Below are 14,834 nucleotides of genomic sequence, written 5' to 3' on the forward strand. Positions count from 1 at the left end.
GGTTTTTGGTGCATGCCCAACCCACAGGGGCAGAGCCACGTCCATTTCTTGTATGTGTTTGTCGTCTACAGGCCACATTTTTTAACGCATACTTATTCCTTATTCCTATTACTTGTTGTGCATGCCCAACCCCCAGGGGCAGAGCCATGGCCGTCTTCTTTTTGTGTGCCTGTGTGTCGCTTACAGGCCTTAATTCTTAATCGATCGTCTTGAAAACTTTTCATACTTATTCCTCATACCCTAAGGATGACCTCTATTATTTTTGGTGATTGCCCAACCCCCAGGGGCAAAGTAACACCCGTTTTTTCTTTGTCAGTCTGTGTGTTGCCTACAGGCCTTCATTCTTAATGGATCATCTTGGAACTTGGCATATGTATGCCTTATAGCCTAAAGATGGCAACTATTGATTTTGGTGCATGTCCCAACCCAAAGGCGTGTGGTACCACAACTACTTTTTTCTTAATTTTTATCTGTAAATACTCTACAGGTTACAATAATTAAGCATATCAATCACTTCAGTAACAGGGTGGTACCTATTTATATTATTCCATATCCAACCCCCAGGGGCAGAGCCACGTCCAGTGTTTGTATTTCTTGTCTACAGGCTGCAATTCTGAATGGATCATCTTGGAACTTTGTATATTTATTCCTTATACTGTAAAGACAGCCACTATTTATGTTGGCACATGCCCCAATCCAACGCCTAGTCTTCTTTGCCTCTTGTCATATTACAGTCATTGCAGTTATTTCCTATTTCATTCTCTTTATTTTAAAAAGTACCATATCAATCAAAGCAGGAATGTGGACGTATTGCAGGCGCATTAGTGATGCTCTTGTTTATAATATTGTGACTTACTCAAAACTATATATTGTATTATTCTAATATTATCCTATTTTTTATTAATGTATTTTTCATGTTTTCTTGGATAACTAGATGATTATTATTGTTAAAACTACATACATTCAAATCCAATGTCATCAAATGATCTATTTTATACTCAGAAATTTTGGTATATATTTCAAACACTTTCCACAGAGCTACCCGGTACCTTTTCATTCACGTTTTTACTGTTAAAGCTTCTGAATGGAATATAAGTTAAAGTTCTCAATGATGGGATTGGTCGTTTTAGACCCAATAAGAAGGAACCTAATCAAAGTTCAGAATTTTTCAATCGCAAATCATAGAGATTTCTCTTTACATTCAGATTGATGAATTCTTGTGAAAAAAATACAGAACAAAGTTCTCAGCAGAATATTTTAAAACTTTCTGATATCAAATATTATATAACTGCACTGACAGTAAATATAAAAACGTCCCACCAGCAGCACTGGTAGTGTTAATGGGTGCAGTCATCTTCACCTGTGTTCATATAGCCTATCCGTGGGCTGAGTGGGTAAGATGCTGGCTCGCTAGCCTAGAGGGTGCGGGTTTGCTCCCGGTGTTGGCTGCGAAAGTTCATAAGGGTTTTCCGACGTGGTTTCCAATTGTCAGAGGTGCAGGACACAAGGCTTGACAAGGACAACTGTCTAGAGTTGGTACCTTTCTATTACTAATTAAATAACTGAAAACATATCACTGTAAATAAATCTGTGTGATAATAAAAGTAGAAATTTAAATGCGAGAATTGACAAAATAGCTATAAACATATGTATTTATATCTTCTAGAATGGTTAAAGGTGCATTATGTTTAAGATCTAAATCTTCCTTTTGCAGGTCTAAACTATTGAATTTGATATTTATTCACATGACAAGCCTATAATCAGCTTTTTATCTACACCATCGGATGGCCAAGAATAAAAGGAAAACAAAACCAGCCAGATTTTAAAATTTAAGGACAAAATGGATAATCAAGACTTAAGTCTCTATTTTCAAGTAGTATTGCTATGATAATAAACAATCTGCACTGCATCTTGTCAGAACATCAAACACTGTTAACTTCGATCAGAATATAGTAATTTGAATGAAATTTTCAATATATTCTTTTTTGATGATCTATTTTTGATCTATTATAGCAAGCTCCTGATCTAAATCTTACATAATGCATCTTTAATTTTTATAATATTCATCTATGAAATATAACAAATGGTTACAGATGCATTGGCCCAAAAGTATTTATCGGGTGTTTATTTCCAATAAAAGTATGGCAAATGTGGTATATATGGAAAGTATAGACATCCAGTCTTACAAGAAAAATATTGGACTACCCAAAAGACACCCATGAGGCAAGCAATGAGAAAAAATGGCAGGGTATCACTAACTGGCAAGCCGACTGCTGTCTGCCAGCTTATTGTGTGCTAGTTTGACTGAGGGAGTGGTTGTTATTCTTGATCAAATGGTCAGGCGGTTTGGGGAAAATTGAGGGGTGTCAAAGTACGAAAGACTCTGCAATTAAACAGCAGAAAAAAAAGTTGTCAGAAAATAATTAAGAATTTACTTAGGCAGTAAGTAATTAAAAAAACATTTTGAAAAATTGACCCTCCCACAAAGAAGTAAGATGACAGACAGTTTATTTATAGCTGTAGGTATCTCCCGGTGAATACGTTTTGAGATGGATTTGAAGCAAATTTTTGATAGACTAGTTAGTATGAATATGTTTTTAGTCCAAATATATCATCAAATCACACAGTTTGTAAGGGGAAAAAAATATATATTTGAATGAATTGATTTGATTAATACATGCAACTGACAGGCCTTCGAGCACCATGCTTGAGATCTGGGCTAGTTACTCGTTCCCTGCGTACAGCTGTACTGTGTATTCTGGAATGATGTACAGGTCTAAATGGTCCTGGAACCCAGGGACAAACAACACAGGCTTCAACTTCTTTATGGGGAGAATATGCCCGGTACAACTCTCGGAAAATATTGAGAAGACGCTTGGATCTAATATGATGAGCATACAACTTTTCCCAGTGATCATAAGCATTTTGTACAAATGCATTTCTCAACCTAGCATAATACTGATCGACTGCTAGTTTCACTTTTTCACGAATATCAGGCAGATCTTCAATAGTTAAACCATATCTCTTGCCACTTAATTTGAGAACTGGCAAAGGTACTTTGTCTCTTTCTGTTCTTGGCATAACCCAGCCACGACTTCTAAAACCTGGAAGAATATTTATTATAGAGAAATTGTTTGAGCAAGGAACAGCCAGGATAATATTAGAGCCATTTTAAAATATCATAAAAACTTATTCTTCAAAATGCAAACACTAATCTACTTAAAAGGCATTTTCAAAAAACTACTTTAAAATTTCTATATATATCTATGGTCCCAACTTTTGCATCACATCTAGTATTTAAGTAACACTATCAGTGATCAACATTCAGGGCCCTGTTTCAAAAATTTTTAACTAAGATAAAATCCAAATTTTAGTAATTTGATTGGATAATATTAGATTGATTTTAGTGCTTACTTAGCCAATCAAAATTGAAGTATCTACTAAAGTTTGGATTTTATCTTTAGTTAAAATTTCGTGAAACAGAGCCCAGATCTTAAAGATAATTTGGATTGGTTTGTGGATAAAGCTTTTAATGGAGCTTTTGGGAAAGGCAGAAACTTGATGGCCATTTACTCAGAAGAAACTAAATGAATTATAAAACGTTGAAATGCCGACGCTGTGGTTTTTGACAAAAAAAAGTTCCAAAACATTATACATTTTCTCATTGACAATGCCATATTTGAAGTTGGGGATCAGATTATACAACAAACAATTAGTTTACCAATCGGAACTGACCCCACTCCATTTATGGCAAATGCACATTTATTTTATAAATAAATTCTGCTTTCAGGATCATAAAAGAAAAACTAATTACAAAGTAGCTAAAAGTCTAAACTATACCTTCAGATACATTGATGACATAACACCTATCAATGATAACAGAACCTTCAACAAATATAAATGTGAAATATATCCCCCCAGAACGAATATTAAAGAAATAAAAGAAAATTCTGGCACTATAACTGCATCTGTTCTTGACTTGGATATGAATATAATTAACAGTAAATTTAAAGTTAGTATTTTCGACAAAACAGACAAATTTGGCTTTGAGGTGGTAAAATACCCGTCAGTTTATAGTAACATACCAGATACCACGCTATATATTTTAAAAATCGTAATGCCCGTGAATAGAAAACACTATTTCTTTCCCGAAAAAAATCTCTTTATTTGAAGTGCACTGCCAAATATAAAAGGCGGTACACATTTACACATTTTAAAAGAAATTTCGAAACTTCAATTTCTTCAACATACCAAGTTTGACATTTCTTGTTAGTATATAACCGACTTCATATTGAATAATGATCTAATTTAATATTATTTTTAATTTTCTGCAGTTTCCTAATTCTGGATTATCGCCCTTATTTTATGCCTTAATATTGATACACTTTCATTGTACAATTTCTTCAACATACCTGGTTTGCCTTTCTTGTGTATTACTTGTTATATTTTGTGCAATTGACAGTTTAACCTTTTGACGTTGTCTTATCTGGATTATCACCCATTTTATTGTTGGTTTTTATCACATTTAACTCTTGACGTCATTTGACAGACTACCGCCTTTTACGTCACATTATTCACTCAGCAGACGACTGTCTTCGAGACAGATTACACTTTCTCTCGGACATATGCCCTAACTTTGTAGTCAATACACCTCAGTTCTTTTGAACACTTAAAATGTTTCTCACTGTAGCGTAGACCATTTAGTTTTAGACTACCTGGCTTTTTTAAACATTTCACCTATACGGTTACTTGTATATGCGATTTTTTACTTCAATATGCTTACATTCATATTCTATGTGGCATATAGCAGATCATGACTCGTACTAGTATTACAAATATGTTTTTCTCTAGGTTATATTCCTGATTGTTAGTTTTCATTTTTGAGGAAAGTCTGTACCACAAAAGGCCTGGGACTGTACAGCACAGTGGACACTTAAGGCTAGCCCACCCGGATCCATTCACTTAACCTGATATGTACATTTATTTGTGATTTCTGCGTATTGTGTCTTGTCCGTGGATTTGTTTTTTGTAATTATGTGTGGTGCAGTCCCCCTGCACTTGCTAATATATCTATGACACCAAACGGATTGTGCCCGACATTGTGACTGATGTGCCTTGGTTCCAGGCTTGTTATGGGAGTACTGACTTAATAATTTGTGAATATATATAAATACTTAATTTATAGTGATCAGTTCCTAAACTGAATATAACTTTACCTGTTCCTTTCTTCCGAGGTTTAATATTCTCTGGCACTTGAGCATTTAGTTCAGATTTCTCTCCATCTACAGGGTTAAATGTAAAATAGAAAACATGAATAATGCCATAGAGTGGTAGGGAACTCTCGACTAGAATATTCTGGGTTTGAATCCCAGCATTGGCCCAAGAAGAACCTTTGAGTTTCTTATTTCTCAGAGTGTAGTGTCTGGAGGCTGACAGAGAAAGTATGCCTGGTCGTTTAATTGGTATGGAAAGCCAAGGTCCACCCATGTATTAACTTTAGCCTCTACATGTAGAGCATACATCAGACGTAGGGTAATAACTCCTACAATACTGACAGTATTCTTTGTTTCATGAACATATTAACACTGTGTATAAATTCATGAACTTGAACACTGTGGATGTATTCAAGTCACTCTGACAATAACTTTAGTCCCCAGAGCATCCACAAGAAGGGCAATAACTCTGAAATAATCCGAAATTGTTGAAAATGAACCTAAATACATATACTGTGTAGTGTTATAACCAATTGTGGACGACAGATATATGGATGGATGGTAGTGATGACAATATGTGACCGCATTTCAGTGTGGGCAAATAAAAACATGATATAATAGAATAAAAGGCAGATACAACATAACCGCATGTGATGGGGGTTGGGTATAACAGTATATGATATGCCCTACAGACTTTTTAAATTAATAACTTTTACATTCTTTTTTAAATGGTTATTATTAACCGACTGCCAAAATGTATGGCTTTTTATTTTAGCAGACAGTCTAAATTGGGCCTAGGACTATGAATATTAAAGTGCACATAAGGTCACCAGACGAAATATTCTGTACTTATACCCAGTGGCTATATATACACTTTACGGCAAGCTCACAGCAATCTGATTTAAAGAATTCGACATATTAGCGTTTTAGTATCAGACATGCGAAAATGCTTTTAAAATTTTTAAAAATTACAGTCGTAATCCGGTTAATTGGCTGGTGACTTCACATGGACCACACATACAATATACACTATTAAGGCCTTATCACTAACCATACACACCACCAGTCGACTAGTTTGTATTGACTGTTCAATTAGTTACATGCTTACTGACCTAATCATTACCCGATTATAATTACCTATGTGTAAGCTACAAATCACTATAATTCAAAGCATTTTTGAAGAGCTGACCTTTCTCGTCTTGTATTGTAATTGTTTACATACTTATGACTGGAATATGTTAGAGTAAATTTTAAAATGACACATTATCCTTGTGTAGTTGAGAGTTGTCGCAATTCAAGCAAAGAAATGGTACATAATGTGCTGTTGATTCTCTTCCGTCCAAAGTAAAGACACTCTCGATCACAAACATACCCTATGCTGTAGTTACCTATGCTGCAACCAACATTCCGTATATGCATTTGATCACTGTGACATCACTGGCCCCTGAGGGGATTAAGAGTGTTTTTGATAATTGGCAAAGTCGTTTATACGCGAGGTCAATATATGCGACTTCTACTACGAATATAGTTTTTGTAAAGATTATTATTAGTTTTTATACCAGAAAACTATTGCTTTTGTTCGGATTATTGGAATCGTGAATGAATAACTAAAACTTTAAAAATGATAACAGGAAGTGACGTCATCGACGAAAATAGTCCAATATTAGATATCAAAGGAAACTTTTTTGTTTTTCAACCAATTTGAATGTTGATTTTCACCAATTTGTAGATGTTCGTGTTATTCAATTTTTATGTTGGGGCATTTTGGCCTCTACGAAGCATGCGTACGGCCCAATTTTATGCTCAAAAGTGAAAATTCTGAGCGTAACTTTATTATTTTTGAAGATTACGACTTAAAACTTTCAAAATACATTACAAATGGGTGGATTAAGCCAAAAATGTCAACAAAAATTTTCCGATTATCTCCCCTTTGAAGATAAAGTCAGCTTTACAAATTCTTTAATTTTGCCTTATTTAAAAATATTTGTCAATACGAGTAGTCTATCAACCATTTTGAAAATATAAGTCAATCTTTAAAATCCTACTCGTGTTGCAGTTTTAATCCAATTTTCAATATCGTCATATTTTTGGAAAGCAAAAACAATTAATTTGCAATTGATCGGTGCGTTTAGAATTTTAATATTTGACCTAGATTTTTTTTTAGTGACGTCATAAAATCGAAGTGTTTTTTTAAAATAGTGTAAGACTTGAAATCAGGTAAAATGTCAATGGCAAACGATAAATTGAGTCTTTTGGTGCATATTCTAAACATTTTACCAAAATCAGATTATAAATTTAAATGTTTACCAAAATATGTGTTTTGGCTTATACAGTGAAAATAAGTCATTTGAGTATGTAATTGTTTGCCATCGAATTTATATGACATGTCTTTTGTCTACATGACGTCTTCATTGAATACCATTAAAACTAAAGCTCTCTTGTTGGGCTGTTTTAAACAAAAACAATTGTCTTTTAATTTGAAGATATACAGTGTTGTTAAGAAGATTTGAGCCGTTTTGTAAATCTAATCTTACTTTTATTTTTTCAAAAGAGCCATGGTGGCTCAGTGAGTAAGGTGCTACATCGCTAATCAGGAGGTTTGCTACCGTTTGATTGAGACGGTTCTTAGTGCAGATTGGAGGGCATGGCAAGGTACAATGTTTAGTCGTTCAGATGGGACAAAAATTGCGGTCCTGTTTACACATTGCCACTGTCCCGGGAAAAGAATCCCTTTTAGTACACTCATGATAGGGCGTCCAGAGGTTCTGCGTACACAATGGCATTCGTGTAAAAGAATCATTGACGGAATTCAAAATAAAAGCAGGCCAGAGTGCCGCTGTCCAGGTAAATTTCCCGCATAGCACATTACATAGCATATGTCCATCTGCAATGGACCAGTTAGTCTAGGTAGTTCAATTAGCACGCATTTCACTCCCTACCCGGGAGGAAAGGGTTTCCTCCAAGTGTTGTCCATTTATATAATTTTTATTTTTCAATTTTATAAAGTCATGGTCAACAACACACATTACTTTACTGTATATTTGTAATTAATGTATAATTTTGTGATAATCTAGTATAAAAATTCTCAAAATTGGCACTTTGCTTAGTCTAATTTTAATCAGATTGGTGTGAACTTGCCCCAAAGTTCATGTAGTAAATACTGGCAACAAGAACAGAAATTTTCGTCTGGTGACCTTATGTGCACTTTAAAATTTAATTCAGTAACACATAAATTGCAAATTTAGGTGAAATCACTATAATTAAAAGTAATGTGGTATCATGTGTTATTGAAGCAATAAGGATGAACGTGTCTGACATTAAAAAAGGATTCAATGTAACTTACCTGGCTTTTCAAGGGCCAAAATATCAACTGCATGTGGTAGTTTTAGAGACCGTAATCTTGCATTTAATTTAAAGGTACCCTAATTAAAAAAAATACTGTGCTTAATCAAGTCAATATTGAAATGTATTGTTTGTCATGAAAGGATTACACTAGTAGTAGCCCTTGCAAACAACCAGTTGACTTAGCTTGAAACTTTATTAAACTGACAATCAATCTTAAATATATTTATGTATCGAATTTGATGTGTCGTCTGGAGTGTTTATATATAATTCATTTACATTTAATTTTTCAATTCCGTGCAAGATAACAGCGCAGATTACAATCTGTACAAGAGGGAGAATCATCACACAACGTACATGCACTATGAATAAATATTACAGCAAAAATATATATTATATAATACATACTGAAACAAAAGACTGAATTTCCTTCTCCATATCAGCTTGACTTCTTCCACATTTAAGACCAGACAAAAGCAGGCTAGGCGGCTGTTTACGTTTGTTTTCTGAATCAGGGAGTGCGTTTGAGGTTTTTAATCCAATTGTTGTTCGGAGAGTTTGGATCTGATTTGTGCTTCCACTTGGAATAACAAAAGTTAATGGTTTTGCATATGGAGAGTTGATGTTTTTTCCTGCCTTCTGCATTTTTTTTAACTTGATGGCAATTTGTTTGTCTGTTAGACCGATTAAGCGAACTCCTGCCGTGTAGTGCCGTAAAACGTGAGGTTGGTGGACTTTTTGTGGTTTACATAGTTCAGACATGATGTTGAATTTTTTCAAAGCTGAGATAAATAATCGTTGTCGTTTAGTGTAACCTTTAGGCTTACTATCACCGCTGTTGCCTGTAATTACAAAAGAAATAATTAAAATATACTTGTATCATGTCTGTTTCCATTCTTGTTAAAGGAGCTAAATCGCTATTCTTTGGCACCTAGAAATGGATACAAATGGGTCGCAACATACCCATTGAAATCACCAGAAATGGACAAAACTGACTATAGGGCAGTCATCAAGTACCTACAACTGAAAAGACTAACCCCAACACAGATAAATGTTGATATGGTCTCCACTTTAGGGAATGATACCCCATCCTTTTCCACATTAAAGAAGTGTGTTGCAGAATTAAAGAGTGGCAGAGAGAGCCTTGACAATGACCCACATACTGGAAGACTATCAGCAACAAACATTCAAGAACACAATACCCAGGTGCATGACATGGTGATAGCTGATCAGACGATTGACCACACAAAATACTACTAGTGTTGTGAAAATCACAGGAGAGGGTTGAGCACATTATCGCCAATGAGTTAGGAATGACAAAAGTTTCTGTAAGATTAGGAGCTCTTGACTGTGGATCAGAAACGTGGGCATCTCTCATGCGAGGGTTGAGCATATTATTGCCAACGGGTTAGGAATGACAAAAAGTTTTGCAAGATGGGTGCCAAAGCTCTTGACTTTGGATCAGAAACATGTCAGATTCCTGACGTCCCGTGACAATCTGCACCATTTTGAAGCAGATCCTGATAATGTTTTGGACATATTTGTAATCATGGATGAGACCTGTTTCCAAAAATGAGAAAGGAACAAGCCGGTCATCATCATTTTCCTAGTAATAATGACGTCATGTCAGCTGAAGAAAATTTCTTCCTGACCAGCATCCAGGCCTTGCAACATCATTTGCAAAAGTGTGTACACCTTGAAGTGGACTATGTAGAAAAATAAACTTGACTTTGTACAGCCAGCCCTTGTACACGCTGATCCACCCCTTATTGTTAAATGTAATGTTCCTTTCAAATTAAGAAAATCTGTAGATAGTATGTGTTGTTGTGAACAACTCTAGTCTGATTTATAAGCCAAAGTTTTGGCAACAGATGGAGCCCCCAAGTAGGGCAAAAGTATTAAATAGGTCAGATAGATGTATATAGTTTTTCTATGCTTGGAAATATGTACTGTATAATTTCGAGTCTTCATTAATATGCCTTTATGATACAGTTTTATAACATACCCCCATCATCAGAACCTTGCTGAGTAATGTGCATCAGAAATTCATCAAAGTCTATCACCCCATTTCCATCTTTATCTAAAGTTTTTAAAACATCTTGCACTTCTTCTTTAGTTATTTCACTATCTACTCTTCTTAATCCCTCATACAGATTATCTGCATTTAACATACCAGTATGTGCTGAATCTAACATATCAAACACCTACAAAATAGTATGAAATAATGAAAGAGACAATATTCAGTTGCTTCTAAACATAAGAATTTGCATATTATTCTATATGTAGAATGTCCCTTTGAATTGAATTGTACAGAGTAAAATGGACGCAAAATTTGTCCATAAGTTTATATTTAGAGTAATAATTGTTTTTATTCAGGTCCATCGTTATTATTTTCAATGCCATTTAAAAATGATTTTAAGAGTTGGTGATAAATGGATCACGTGCCCATGGATGTGTGACTACTTTGGCTATAATACCCCCTTGCCTGTAATGGTTTAAAAGAATTGTCATGTTAAATAGTAGTGTTTGGTCATTTTTATACCTCTTTAAATGCTGATGTGTGGTCATCACTAAGTTCCTCATACCATTCTTCTTGACTTTCCTGCAAATCTAATGAAAGAGGGAGTGAATCAGATTCTTAACTTGGTCAAATGATTAAAAATAAAAAAAAACCCAACAAAAACAAAAAACTTCCCAAACCCAACATGTAAAGTGTCTGGCATATTCTTTTCAGTTCTATTGAGCCTGTCTGCCCTTGGTGTTAAGTCAACGATGGGTTGATTCTTGGAAAACTCTACATATACCTGTGTATATAAATGGCACCAACATTAACAGGGTGTAATGGCTATTTCCCCTTTAGGGTCCGTCCATAAGCTAAAAACTTGATTTTTCGTATAATCAGGGGCCATAATTCAGGAAGTTACGGTCCGATATGCGCGAATATCAAAAAGACCCGAGATCTTTGGGTTATAAACTTACATTTAAAGTTTCAACAAAATCGGATAAAAATTGTGACCTCTATAGGGTCCACAACCTTGATATACCATATTTTTACGCTATTTGAGAACGAAGGGAGGACATTTTGTCTGTCAGTTTTGGTCCGATTTTCACGAAATTCGAACTCAGTCGTCCTTAGGGTGTAACGTTGATATAATAATACGTTTTTTTTAAATCGGATAAAAGTTATGACCTCTATAGGGTCCACAAACTAAAAACTCGATTTTTCATACAGTCAGGGCCATAATTCAGGAAATTACGGTCCGATATGGGTGAATATCTAAAGGAACCAAGATCTTTGAGAACGAAGGGAGGACATTTTGTCTGTCAGTTTTGGTCCGATTTTCACGAAATTCGAACTCAGTCGTCCTTAGGGTGTAACGTTGATATAATAATACGTTTTTTTAAATCGGATAAAAGTTATGACCTCTATAGGATCCACAAGCTAAAAAGTGATTTTCCGTACAATCAGGGGCCATAATTCAGGAAGTTATCGTCAGATATGCGTGAATATCAAAAGGAACCACAATCTGTGGGTTATAAGCATACATTTCAAGTTTAAACCAAATCGGATAAAGATTGTGACCTCTACAGTGTTCACAAGCTAAAAACGTGATTTTTCGGACAATCAGGGGCCATAATCCATGAAGTTACTGTCCGATACATGCCAATATCGAAAGGAACCGAGATCTTAGGGTGATAAACCTATATTTCAAGTTTCATTGAAATCGGATAAAAATTGTGACCTGTAGACTGTTCACAAACAATTGTGGATGGACGGACAGACAGACAGGGGCATTGACAATATACGTCCACATGAAAATGTGGGTGTATGAAAATCATTCTGAGAGAAATATAAGCAGACTGCATGTGCATTAAATGCACAACCAGGGTGATTTACATGTTTTTTTCAAAAGTGAGATATCAATAGAAACCAATGATTTTAACCCTACAGAATCCCATTGCAAACTACAATATTGTGAAAGAGGAATCTCTATCAGTCCAAAAAATAATACATATTAGCATGAATTAAGCTGTGAGAAATTTGATATTTTCCAAACAATGCAAATCATGCATCTAACTTTAAAGATACATTATGGCAGATCAGATAAAGAGCTGGCAGTTCACACTAAAATAGTTAAAGATAGGTTGCCAGGCAACGAAACATATGCCCACAGCAGCTAAATCGTCCGGGCAGTCAACAAGAGTTGTCACATATTTTTACTTTTTTCGGTAATGAAACATTTATAATACACTAAAATTTGATTAAGAGCAACAACTCACGAAGTAATTATCAGAAAACTATTAGAATTTGTTTGTTTTTTTTAAAGTTCTGAACATGCTAACGTTTTGTATACAAAGCTTTTAATATCATGGATTTAACTGTTCAAGTCATAAAAATTCATTGAAAATCAATATACTTGTTCGTCTCAAGATCTTTAAACTCTGTGTATCAATCTTAAGTCAATCGGATGATAACTTTAGCCTTTAGAGCGTCACAAGATTTTGCAAAGTGATCAAGGGCCATAACTTTGGCAGTAATTATCGGAAATCATTGAAAATCAATAGGAATCTTGGTCTCATGACCTCAAACACTGTGTATAAATTTAAAGTCAATCGGATATTAACTTTAGCCTGTAGAGCATCCACAAGATTTTTTGAAGTGATCAAGGTCCATAACTCTGGCAGTAATTATCAGAAATCGCTGAAAATCAATAGGCTTCTTCCTCTCATGACCTTAAACACTGTGTATAAATTTAAAGTCAATCAGATATTAACTTTAGCCTCTAGAGTGTCCACAAGCAATTGTGGACGCCGGACCGCCAGACCGCCGGCCGGACGGATGGGGGCGACAACAATATACGACCACATTTCAATGTGGGAGATAAGAACTAGATAATGTAAAGGGAATTTGCTGAAAATTTCAGTCAAATTGATCCATTCTGAACCGAGAATTTAGCGATTGAATTTTTGAGCCTAGCCTCGATCACCATTACTAAACTCTGTATGATAAAGTACATAGTCTCGATTACCCATTTCTTGATTTAATCATGAACGAGCGTAGAGCAGTAGATCGGATCCTAATCAGTAAATATCGCAGCCTAGAGATGACATCAAGAGTTGATTATGGTCTGGATAAGTTAATTAATGTCTAATTAATAATTTAGATAACATTTCAGGCCTAAAGATTCGAAAGACCTGCAATATGTACATTTAGCTCTTGCATAATGTATGTTTAAGTTAGAATTCATTGATTCAAATACATTTTGGACCGAATTGTTTATAAATGTCATAAGGTCTATAATCAATCTTTATTTTATTAGCAACCTCAATAATTACCCATAATTCCCATGTGCACAACAGATGTTGAATTTTTGAAAATAAACTTACCCAAATGGTCACTTTCAATGGTATTATGTTTTTCATAACTAGGACTAGAAGATTCTGAATTACTGGGAATAACTGCTGAACCCGAAGACTGGAAATAAAATACAATTTATTTTGTATTGTTGGCTTTTTTTTTTAAAGAAATAAAACAAAAACAAAAATTATATAAAGTAATTAGACCTGAAGGTGAATCTAACTAAGGAACATCAGTTTTAGTAGATTGGGGACAAGATTGAATTCTGTCTGGTTCAAATTGGTGGAATAAAGTGCAGAGCGAGGTACTGTTCATTAAAAGTTTTAATCAAATGCTAAATGGGGAGAGGCAAAAAATTTAGACATCAGAAATGCCCATTGGCTGCTTTTGGCCCTCTAAGAATTTCTTTTTTTTAAATATTTTAGATCTATTCTATGCATGCACCCCTTGAAAAACTGTGGTAAATTCGAACTGGGCTTATCATTATCAAATTTTTTGTTTTGTTTTTTTGTTACACATTTTCAAAAGATTAGAAGTCTACATAGATCTATATCTAAGTATCTAGATTATATTCTGTATAGATTATTAATAAGCTAATTTAAATAAATAAAATAGAAAAAAATATACCATTTTCTTGTGGGTTAATTTCATTAACAAATCCATTGGGCCATGACTCTCTTTTCTCGGATGTTCTGTTGGTGTTTGACATCGGTCATTTTCCCCTTTCTTTCCCTTTTTCTTCATTTTGACGACTTTCGATTTTACTTCCAAACCTGTGAGCTGATGACACAATACTAGATCTTTGTACGATCTGAGAAATATATCTTTCTCTAGGGTCGTGCGAACTGATGGTCGTTCTCGTTCCACGTGTATTTGTTTATGTTATGATGTCATAATCCATTCACGGTCAAGGGTCATTT

The 14,834-nt window shown here is 34.7% G+C and overlaps 1 protein-coding gene across 1 annotated transcript; it reads right to left on the reverse strand.

Annotated features, from left to right (window-relative positions):
- Positions 1-469: 469 nt before the first annotated feature.
- Positions 470-14,811, reverse strand: LOC126819602 (uncharacterized). Its single transcript, XM_050547718.2, has 8 exons — positions 14,542-14,811; positions 13,944-14,031; positions 11,098-11,165; positions 10,561-10,759; positions 8,964-9,397; positions 8,557-8,635; positions 5,217-5,282; positions 470-3,104 (listed from the first exon to the last, which is right to left on the reverse strand). Exons 1-8 carry the CDS (start codon positions 14,656-14,658, stop codon positions 2,671-2,673), a joined length of 1,485 nt encoding a protein of 494 aa, XP_050403675.1. The 5' UTR covers positions 14,659-14,811; the 3' UTR covers positions 470-2,670.
- Positions 14,812-14,834: the final 23 nt, after the last annotated feature.

Source organism: Patella vulgata, chromosome 4 (assembly GCF_932274485.2).
Source record: "Patella vulgata chromosome 4, xgPatVulg1.2, whole genome shotgun sequence".
In the NCBI taxonomy this organism is placed as follows: Eukaryota; Metazoa; Mollusca; class Gastropoda; family Patellidae; genus Patella; species Patella vulgata.